We start from the raw sequence: 11,853 nt of genomic DNA on the forward strand, positions 1-11,853 counted from the left end.
AGGCTTTCCACAGGAACATCCAACGTCTCACTTCTCGTGTAGCCCTTCCTTCATAGCCCTTGGTGTCAGTGATATCGTTGAGAGTGTTCCTCTCTTTTCGAAGCATCAGTTCGTACATGCGGTCCTCTTCAAAAGGATCCCCCAACTCGGAAATATTTAGATACTCCCGATACTTCTCCAATTTCGCCAGAAGCCGAGGAGTATTAGCCTCACCGCAGTAGTAGAGAAGCTGTAACTCCTGCAGTGCCTCCCAGAAGGCAAGAATCTTGTGAAAGACCTCCTCCTCTATTTCCGTCTTATGCCTCTCCGTAGATGCATTCATGAACTCTTCCGCCAGATCAGGGACGCTGGGATTGCTAGCACCTGCCATTGTATCTTCCTAACAACACTTTGCTGGTATGATGGCGGATCGGTAAGGCACTATTTATAATAAGGACAAATTAATAATGACCGTTGATCTTCAAGATGCCTGAACGGTTGAGATAAGTTTTGGAAATTGTGCCGGGAGGTGAAAAGACGTGCACAGCTGTCGAGGTGTCAGACTTATCCATCTCTCGAGATGTGGAGCGTTTCCTAGTAGGAATTAATTGTGGGTGCATCTCATTATAACGAATGCAATATCCAGGGAGGCTGGATAACAATTCATTCGGGTCCAGGAGACAAATTATCCAGGCGTGACATCTCTTCTACGGGATATTTAAAGGCTCCGATGCTATTATACACCGTGAATTATTTCACACCAATCGGGACAGCGAGTGAGACTCTAGCCCGACTATTTTAGGGATGGGTGGTGATACCCCTATAAGGCCCGGGTCATGGAGGACCCGGGAAGTTTCATTGAGTAGCCCATATAGAAACCGGGAGGGCGATTGTTACCCACGCGACTGGGCGCTTCATGCATGACCGGGTATTTACTTACCTCCCGGGCAACTAGGGACCGGGTTTTCATGCTAAAGCCGAGGGCTCAATACTCGAGTAACTTACTTAGAAGATCTTATAGATTGTAGGGAAGAAAGCGACTGGGCGGGAAGTCAACGTCTTTTGCCTGAACGTATCCCCGAAAATATGGAGAAGAAAGGGACTGGACATGCAGTCAACGTCCCTTATTATTGGAGTACCCACGAAGCTATCGGGTAGAAAGGGACCCGACAGGCCGTCAACGTCCGAGGGTACAAGTAGTAGGTGAGCACGCGCATCAAGGTAACCCTAGCTTCTCTTCAAATAGCAGGTATCGTTGACATATTACAGGTCTGAAATTTCTTCACTCTCAAGCATCCATATATATTGCTTTAAGTTTCCCTCTCGACAACCCTGCTGACTTAAGCATCGGAGTGGTCACGCCGGACACCCTTCCGGCGCCCATTCACGAGTTCCTTTCATTGTTTGCAGGTCACGATCGAAGCCATCTACCTTGCTCATTTTCCTAAACAACACTATAAATTCTTGGTTTGACCCGGTGGAGCACCCGACCTTGCTCATCCATTTTACCCGGATCATATCATATATATATATATATTTCATAAGTAATGTGCAAAATCAATAAATCAAGTATAAAAACTATTATTATTTTCATTTAAGAGATGACTCATGAACTTACCAACGAACATCTCCACGAGCTAACGAGCCGAATATTGTAAAGCTCGAGCTTGATTTGTTTATCTTAACGAGCCTCATTAAACGAGCTCAAATGAGCTTTTATCAAATCGAGCTTCGAATAGCTCACAAATAGTTTGGTTCATTGTTTTTTTAGTCATTTTTTGTCGGAGTACTAACGCGGTGTTGAAAAATGATGAAATAACGCCAAAAATTGACAACAGGCCAATGAACATCTTAGATACATTAGAATTCAGTGAAAAAAAAGACTAAAATTAGAGGAAAAAAAAAAGAAAAGTATAAATTAATAAACTAAATTTATGAATTGACCAATAATAAGGCCAAAAATGAAAAACTCGCAAATTATACGACAAAAAATGTAATTTTCACGAGTTTTTTGACCCCACATGCAATTGATACTTGGTATGCTAAAATAATAAGCAGTTTCCAAGAGAATTTGTTGATGTATTATGTGAATGCCACTTCTACATATATAAACACAACCAAGCTCTCACCAGTTTATTTACCCAAATCGAGTTAGTTATATATACTAATTATATTATTCGAATTTCTCATCTTTTAATGTGTTGTCAAATAAGGCTGGTGGACAACTCTGAGTTTATTATTATACAGAAGCTTAAAAATATTACTTGGGATGAATAAAAAATTGAGTTGAGTTTATTTAGAAAAATGTATAAATTGTACAATTTTTTATCTAATATAACAAAGAAATTATCTACTCCATCCGACTATTTCCGGGTTCGATCCCGAGCAACCCACTAAACTCAAATATGATATCATATAGTGCCGGTATTATCATGTCTATGAATTTATAGTAAGAAAAATGGACAGTTCTAATGATTTTGTAGCTCATCTGATATCTTATCTGATATCAAGATTTCACATATTCGAGATCTAATTATAACAATCAATTTTCCCACTAAAAAAACTGAAATATCGGTGAAAATGTTAAAATCCTTGAAAAGAATAGTATCGTTATTTTTTCTCGTCCTCATTGTTTTCCTTAATTATTTATTATTCTTTTTCATAAAATAGTATTCTCTTTTTTCCTTTTTTTTCTTTATTTGTTTACTTTGATCTTTATAAAACTCCGATACCTCAGAAAACCTACGGTGTCGACCATCGGTGCCGATGGTGGCCGGAGAGTTGGGAATAAAGGTAGTAGCGTATCAGCGTTATATATATATATATATATATATATATATATATATATATATATAAACTTATTTTCTATAAGAAACAAGTGTATATTTCCTATTTTTAATTGGAAACCGATTTTGTACATTTATTTATAATTTTGACAATGTTATGCATAATGATATAATATTATATTATATTGAATGAAAGTTGAAAAATTGAATATTAGTACCTCTATCTATCTTCACATGGTTCATTTAGTTTAATTCTTCAGACTTGTTGACTATTTCAGCCGCACCTTTTCAACTCCATAGATATATTCGTTAAGCGCCGCCACGCCACAAATTTTAGTCCAATCAATTGAAAAAAATTATTTAATGCATCATAAATTTATATATATATATATATATATATATATATATATATATATATATATATATTTAAATGTTGCACACAACTATACACATTTATGTGAGTACTGATGACGTGACACGAGTTACATGTCCATGATCTATCATAGAGTGATTAATTTCATCGGAGAATATATAATTCTTTTGTAATTTCGGTGATCTATTTATGTTTATTTATAAGTTTGATCATCTAAATTGTCAAAATTTGGTCTTCGCCGAGTAACTTTCAATTTTCGACAATTCAAATTTTTTTCAAACTAGAAATGTTATACGTCACTATACATGAAACCTCGACGACAAAAACTTGTGTGAGACGGTCTAATGTGTCGTATTTTGTGAGACAGATATCTTATTTGGATCATCCATGAAAAATTATTATTTTTTACGCTAAGAGTATTAATTTTTATTGTGAATATCAGTAGGGTTGACCCGTCTCACATATAAAGATTCGTGAGACCGTCTCAAAAATACCTACTCAAACTCCACATCCACATCGGAGAAATAACCAATTTTTTTTAAAAATAAAAATAGTGAACTAAGACTCATAAATTTTTTATACAACACATATAACGAACATAAATCGCAAGGAGATAAATATAATCTATCATAATTGCAGTATACATATAAGAACAACTAATCAACTATGATCAGATAAAATATATTTTCAATCTAAAAGTGAGATGTTTGTTGCCAGTGAAAAACAATAAATCGTATTGTCGTTGACATTTGCAAAATGCGATATATTATCGACAAATTTCTAAGCATATTTTTTTAATTTGTTAATATAATGTATATTTAATGAATAATAATTTTTGTTAATTATCTTCTAATATTTTCTTTTGAGTTTTTCTTGTTAGATTGCATTGGTTTTGAAGCCTTGAATGTCACACGTTCACATGTTGCGTATAATATATATTAATTTATGATGATTAATTGATGCGATTAAGGAATAATAAATGACAAAATATTAAATTTGGTACTTCCTAACTTCCAAGGGTTGCACGAATTAGTTATTCATTATCCAGAATTTCAAGGTGATTCAATCGTAAATTATGTTTTAATTCCATTCACGGAGTAATTACTAATCCATGTTTATTGCAAATTGAAGTTATTTATTTATAGTATGATACGGTCTCACGAATTTTTATATGTGAGACGAGTTAACAATGCACATATTTACAATAATAACTCATACTTTTGGCATAAAAAATAATATTTTTCATGGATGACATAAATATGAGATATGTCTCACAAAATTGACTCGTGAGAGTGTTTTTTTAATTTTTTTTGTTTTTTTACAAATGACATTGTTAAGAGACATTTATCTTATTTCCATATCATAGGTGTTGAAATTCCTTGTATATATATCAATTATTCTCCCTAGTCATGCAATTATCATAGCATGTTTGAAAATTATAATAAGTATGATATATTTTACTTTAAATGTCAACTTATATTAAAAAATATTTAAAATATGAATTATATACATGTATTTTTTTGTTATAATTTAAAGAAAAATTCACATTTTTATTCCTATATGTATGTTTTTTTTTTTTTTGTGATTTTACTCTTCTATATTATCAAATTTGAGTCTTAATCAAATATCTTTCAATTTTGACTATTTTAGTCAATTTACTCGGGAGACGAAGTGTTGATGTGACATTATACACATTGTTGAGGTGCAATAATTGGAGCGATTGAACTATGATGCTTAGACTACTGCGCAGTTTAAAAGATTTGAGTTACAAAATTACCACAAGTTATAATTTTTAGTAAAACGGCTAGCGCTCGATCCTACAATTGGTATCAGAGTCAAGGCTATGAGTTCAATTCCTATTGATTGCAGTTATTGGGAGAGAGATAATTGAGGTGCATTAATTGTTTCTATTAGGTAGAGCGATCGAACTATTATGTTTGGCTGCTATGCAGTTTAAAAGATTGAAATTGCATCATTATCACCAGCTATAACTTTTGATAAAATAACAACCTTTCAGTTCTACATGAATTAACAGTTCAACATCATGTCATAAAAAAAATTAAAATTTCAAAATAAAAATATTAGTGAATTAAGACTATTCGACAACACAGATGATAAAAATCGTAAAAAAACAAACATATGAAACCAAAAATGCAAATTTCTCTAACTTAAATCATTTATACCATCTATCACATGGGTCATGTTAATAATTTGAAGATCTAATCTCCATAAAGTATGGAGGGGAAAACTTTTACACAGATCATGATTACTCTTTAATTATTTATTAAAACCTCAACACCCAATTTTATCTGTGAATTACATTTTCATATATAAAGTTATAAACTCATTCGAATGTAATTAGTCAAACTTAATTGCGTATCGCGATTATATAACAACATTAATAATTCATCTTAATTAAATATTCAACAAGATAATTAATGGAGAAACCCTTACATTTACCATAATTAGTCTTTCTTGCTGACATAATGATTTTATAATTAAAAAATGATTTTTTTTTTAAAAAAATCTTAAAAAATATATTCACATTTGAGGCCCCGCAGTCAATACTTTAAGATAAGTTCAACAAGTAACTCTGTAATTGTTGGGAAAATATATACCTATAAATTAAGGTCAATGCTTAGAAATTAACCAATGGGGACAACGAACCCCTCATCAAGACAATACAACGTTTGACTTGTCACAAGAACAAATCAGCCCTAATACCATTTTCCCTCCGGCGATGGGAGGACAATTTTGACCGACTTTTGCGAGTTTTTCGAACTATTCAACCACCCTACACGGCGGTGGGGGGCGACCTTTCGTGGCCAAGCCCGAAGTTTCGATGAAAAAAATTAGATCAACGTACGTAGTTAAGTCGTACCTGTTTAAAAAATTTAATTCAGCACGCCATGATTTTTTAAGGTTCCCCTTGATCACTATGTAAATGTTATAGCAATGCATATATTTCTGCATATTAGACCTAATTCTAACAGCCCCCAAAAGATTTTAACATTTTGTTAAACATAATATTAGATCTTAATCGAGCTTCGAATCGGTGTTAGACCTAATACTTAAACATCTTGATTATGCAAACTTAACTAATACTTAACTAATTAATAAAAAAACTTAACTAATACTTTTGGCCTCTTATGGCAAGACAAGTATTACTATTTAATTTTTTTTTATTTAGAATATGTTTTATATTTATTATTTGATTACATCAAAAGTTTTTCGAATATTATAATTCATTGTCGTTTACAATTTTGTTTTGAAAAACTTTCATTAACTAGAAAAATCTGAATGCACACTGTATTGCTTGTTACGAAGAAATCAGCTCAAATACGAGCCTGATTAGGACGTGTTTACGTTAATCGACGATTAAACTAGAAATTATTATACTAATTAATCACTGATCTAGTGGTATATATATAAATGTATATATTTCTTTAATTACCATTATGATTTAATTATATATCTATTTTATTTATATAAATTGACATGTTGTCTTAAAGACTTAAACGTTGAAGTTGAATTCTTCAAGTTGTATTTTTAAAAGTGTGTACGAGTTTGACAGTGAATGGTAAATTATTTAAATTTGATTGACATTTTGTACAAGTGTGGTGGATGAAGCCATTTAGTTTGAATTTGCAAGTCAAATACTGCAGCCACCCTATATAAAAAAACAAGATTATTGCTGTTCTTCTTCAGATCACACAAATTGGAAAAAGAAAAAACACTCACCGCGCGCGGTGCGATTAGAATGGAGACTTCTCTGCATAATAAATCTCTTCTTGATCAGTTAACTGTGGTGAAGGAAGAGGAGAAGAACAAAGCAGCTTCTAGCAGTACTGATGATGAAAGTTTTCGAGACGATACCGTTCTTCATGATCAGGTACTTTCGATGAATCTAAACGCTTAAATCATGTGTTTTTGTTGTTTTTCCTTGTGATCAGATTTGTTGGATGCATACAGATTCAAAAAAAGAGGGTTTTCAATTGTTTATTCGGTTGCGGATTAATCAGATCGAGTTTGATGCATGAGTTCTTATATATGTTTTTGCATCTTTGATCTGTTACATATAGCAAATTGGAAATTCGGATGGTTAAACAAATCTAAGGACAAGATATGTAATAATATATACATTTATATTTTTTTTGAAGTTAATTCAAAAAGATTTTGATTCAAGAGAGACACAGAAATTTAAAAGATATATGTAAGTTTTATTTATTATTTCATCTTACATATATCTGCCATAAATTACGTGTATATATTAGGTTGAAGCTGGAAAAAGGGTTCAAAATGACGATGGATTAAAGCCAGAATCACCTAATCTCATGAATTTAAATCACAGCAAGCAGGTAAGAAAGCAACTATATTATATATATAACAATATGTATTCATATACAGATATAGAACCTATATATATTTACTTTGATGCTAAATTATATTTTTAAAGAACACATAACAGATTTGCATAATGTATTTTTTTCGATTCGTTTCATAAATATTCGATAAAATTGCGGGAACCGATTATGATTATAACTTCTGATATTTCATGAAAGAATATAATGTGAAGCCGGTGCGGTGAATAATTTCAAGAAAACTTGTGTTTAATATGTCGAGTTCGACGTCGAACTTTTCGAGTCGTCGGCGAAGCTTAATATGAGGCATATTAGCATCCAGGGGTAGACCACCAGTCATGCCAAATTTATAAACAATGATGTTTTCACAAAAAAATACATGAATTATTAAGTTAAAACAGATAATTAAATTGATATTTACTATTAAATTTGACATCATTTAATCAAAATTTCCAAGTCAATTTATTTTATTTGAAACTTCCAGTATGCACCTTTGACCATTTAATAAATATCAGATGCAACTTGATAATTAATATTTAGACTTGGAGACTTCATTAATTATGATAGGAACTACTCGAAGCTGGCTTCTCATAAGACTAATAATATATACTACATTTTCTTATATAATTTAAATTGATTTATTAAGTGGTTGGCTACAAGTTTTTACAAATCATTTAAGAATGTTATTTTATTTATTTATTGTTAGTTTTCTTTTTTGGGTGTTTGATGAAATCTTTTGTCAATTGTGGAGGATAATTAGGAAAAATCGCAAATTGTAATATATATTTGTCTTTTTGTGATTTTAGTCTTCTCTGTATGTTAATAAATTTCAATTTTAATCTATTATATTTATTTTTTTGATAATTTTAATCATTTTATATGTGGTGTTGACGTGTGAAATGCAAAGTTAATACTTTTATTGGCAAAACTAAACTTGCAAAACAAATTATCAAGATTACAAAAAAAATAAAGATAACTAGTGAACCAAAAAGAAACCAAATATAAAAGAAGAAAAAAGCAAGTTTCGTAGCAATTTATGCAAGGAAGATTTCGAGTTTCTAACGAAATATTAAACTATTGCAGGGTGAAACTAAAAAGGAGAGATCATCACCTGGTAAATCTGAATCAAGAACAGCTTCATCAGTCAAAAGTGAACAGGTTATATATATATAGATAGCTGCAGAATTCTTTAAGTGTGTAATATCATATTTTCAGAATTGAGAGCAAAATATTAATTTGAAATTATGGTAGCAGATGGAGCAACTTCAGTTAGCCAAAGCTGAGATGGATGAAGTTATGGAAGAGAATCAACGGCTCCGAATGTACTTGGATCGAATTCTGAAGGATTACAAGACTTTACAGAACCAATACAAAGAAGCCATTGATCAGCAAGAGGCTAAAAAAAGTGCTAATGCAGATTCAATTGCAAGTAATGATCAGCTGGAAGAATCTGAATTTGTATCACTTTCCCTGGGAAGAAGTTCGAGCGAAGCGACGAAAGATGGTCCCCGTAAAATGCCAATCAATGAAAGAATACACCAGGAGGATAGTGAAGGTGATAAAGAAGGACTGGCACTGGGACTGGAATGCAAGTTTGAAGTTCCTAAAACGTCATCACAAGTCGAATATCCTAGCCCTGAGAATAGCTTGGAGGAAGTGAGGAAAGAAACAGGTGACACGACGACGTGGTCGCCTAATAAGTCCATGAAGAACTCGAGATCAGATGGTGGAGATGATGAGCTTTTGCAGCAAAATCATGCTAAACGAGCTAGGGTTTCTGTTCGATACAGATGCGACACGCCAACAGTAAGATTAAATATGGTTTTTTCAGTTACATGTGTTGTGGATATATGAAATATACATTCGAATCATGGCATGTAGATGAATGATGGATGCCAATGGAGAAAATATGGACAAAAGATTTCGAAAGGGAACCCATGCCCGCGAGCATATTATCGTTGCACGGTTGCACAATCTTGTCCCGTGAGAAAACAGGTATATTAATGCAAGTTTGTCAAGTGATCTTATGTTTGTACCAGATGCAACATCTTGAGATAATAATATGAAAATAAAGTATAAAATTAGATATCAAAATTTACGTAGAAAACCCCTAAAAACTCCCACACACCTCGTTTAATTCCACCATACACCTTTGCCGACAATATATCTCAGCTCCATGTCCTATCACAATGTGAGTTACTTGTTTATTCTAAGATTTATGACTGTAAATTTAAAATATACCATTTGTGTTCAACCTGAAGGTGCAAAGATGCGTCGAGGACATGTCCATCTTGACCACGACATACGAAGGAACACACAACCATCCCCTCCCTATCTCCGCAACTGCCATGGCTTCCACCACCTCAGCAGCAGTCTCCATGCTACTGTCCGGCTCGTCAACCTCGGGTTTAGGGTCAAGCTCGTCGTCCATCACCACCACCACATCGACAGCGAATCTCAACGGACTAAACTTCTATCTCCCAAATAACTCGAGATCAAAACCCTTTTACCTTCCAAGTACATCAATCTCATCTTCCCCTTCATATCCAACCATCACCATCGATCTCACATCTCCATCCTCAACCTCCTCGCCACATTTAAACCGACTAGCCAACAACATTCCTCCAAGATTCTCATCCACAAATCTAAATTTCAGCTCTTTGGAATCAAACTCTCTACCAGTTTCTTGGAATAATGGAACACTTGGATATGGAAACCAGATCATTCAAACTACCCCAAACTCTTTGAGCTTCGGAACACAAAATAATGAAACCCTTTACCATTCATTCATGCAAAAGAATATTCGAAACCCTAATGTTCAACAATCGGATCACGCACCAGACACCATTGCAGCTGCTACAAAAGCTCTTGCATCCGACCCTAGTTTCCAATCTGCCTTAGCTGCTGCACTTACTTCACTAATCGGTTCGGGTTTAGCCGGCTCCAGCTCGTCAGGAAACCAAAATGGAAGTGAAAAATCTAGCCAGAATATCAAGAGTAGCGACTCTTTTCCGATTCTATCGAGCTATCCGACTACATCGAGTGTAAATAACTCGACGAGTTCCCAGCCTGGAAGTTTGAGATTTCTTTCGCCTTCATTTCCATTCACACACTCTCAGAGTAAATCAAACTCTCCAGACAGGGATCACATCGTTTAGTTTGCATGCATGTGCTTCTCTCTTTTTAATTTTTTTGAAAAATTCTTGTTCTATATAATTTTTGGGAAAATTGCAATTTTAATTTGTACAATAATTATATGAATTTTGCAATTTCTGTCCTTTGTTTTTAATTCTAGGAATACTGTATGATGATTGACCTGTATATTTCGATCTTTTGTAGCTAAATAATTCCTACATGAAAATTAAAGAAGAGCTAGTATAAATATTTTATTTGGGAATTACCATTTTATATAATGGAAAATTATTGAATTTTATTTTATTTTATTTTTTTTACAAATACCTAACAGGGTCAAAGTAAATTTTTTTCCCAAATAGACAAAAATCGGTCAATCGTATTGGTTGACACTGACGTATGTAGTGACATATTAACACTACCATTTAAAAATGCAAAAAGTGTCAAAATAGAAGAAACATCACTAAGAATAAATTTTGATAATATAGGAGATCGAAATCGCAAAAAACAAACATACATGACCAAAAATACAGTTTATCTCTCTCTCTCTCTCACACACACACACACACACACACATATATATATATATATATATATATATTATATATAAAGTTATGTAAGATAAAGAAAATTGTGACTGATGACTGTCATAAATTTGAATAATGTTACTCTGTTTAATTTCAAATTTTCGTATTTATTTTATTTCACACACGCATACATACATATATATGACCATATTTATTATTAATTATCGTAATTTGTTTTGACAGTGACTCATTGTATAATCGGGAAAATTTGTAAAATAATTTCGATCAATTATTTAATTGAATACACATGAAGATGTCATTTTTTTAATTAAATAATCGACCAAGATTAAAAAATAAAATACCCCATAATTAAGGGTAGATGTGAAAGGGATGCCAGCACTATAGATGGACGTATATATTTTTGTTATCATCAACGCCTAATCATAATAAGTTGCATGCAATTCTTATGTATATATACATATATATTCAATGGCTGCAAATATTATTTTATTAATATTTTGTTCATTTATTGAATATTATTGGACGATTAAAACTAATTTTTTAAAAAAACAATAATAAAGTACGAATTTTTAATTTAAGTATAATATTGCTGTACTTGAATAATATCGTTGCCACAAAACTCTTGTGAGATAGTCTCACATATCAATATCGTGCGTGAAATATCTTATTTGGCT

At 32.5% G+C, this 11,853-nt stretch overlaps 1 protein-coding gene across 2 annotated transcripts; it reads left to right on the forward strand.

Annotated features, from left to right (window-relative positions):
• The first annotated feature begins 6,769 nt into the window (after window positions 1–6,769).
• LOC140819551 (WRKY transcription factor 72B-like) lies at window positions 6,770–10,832 on the forward strand. Of its 2 annotated transcripts, XM_073179687.1 has the most exons (6): window positions 6,770–7,030; window positions 7,413–7,496; window positions 8,583–8,657; window positions 8,754–9,305; window positions 9,381–9,494; window positions 9,761–10,832. In XM_073179687.1, exons 1-6 carry the CDS (start codon window positions 6,899–6,901, stop codon window positions 10,655–10,657), a joined length of 1,854 nt encoding a protein of 617 aa, XP_073035788.1. In that variant the 5' UTR covers window positions 6,770–6,898; the 3' UTR covers window positions 10,658–10,832. The 2 variants fall into 2 exon arrangements, with proteins under 2 accessions (XP_073035788.1, XP_073035789.1); XM_073179688.1 differs by lacking the exon at window positions 7,413–7,496.
• The last annotated feature ends 1,021 nt before the right edge of the window (window positions 10,833–11,853 follow it).

Source organism: Primulina eburnea, chromosome 18 (assembly GCF_022965805.1).
Source record: "Primulina eburnea isolate SZY01 chromosome 18, ASM2296580v1, whole genome shotgun sequence".
Taxonomy (NCBI): Eukaryota; Viridiplantae; Streptophyta; class Magnoliopsida; order Lamiales; family Gesneriaceae; genus Primulina; species Primulina eburnea.

Excerpts from the sequence above, each read along its gene's own strand:
- LOC140819551 (XM_073179687.1), top strand. The coding sequence starts at position 6,899 with ATGGAGACTTCTCTGCATAATAAATCTCTTCTTGATCAGTTAACTGTG. Across the intron at positions 8,658-8,753 it reads CATCAGTCAAAAGTGAACAG|ATGGAGCAACTTCAGTTAGC; the intron begins GTTATATATATA and ends TTATGGTAGCAG. Across the intron at positions 9,495-9,760 it reads CTTGTCCCGTGAGAAAACAG|GTGCAAAGATGCGTCGAGGA; the intron begins GTATATTAATGC and ends TTCAACCTGAAG.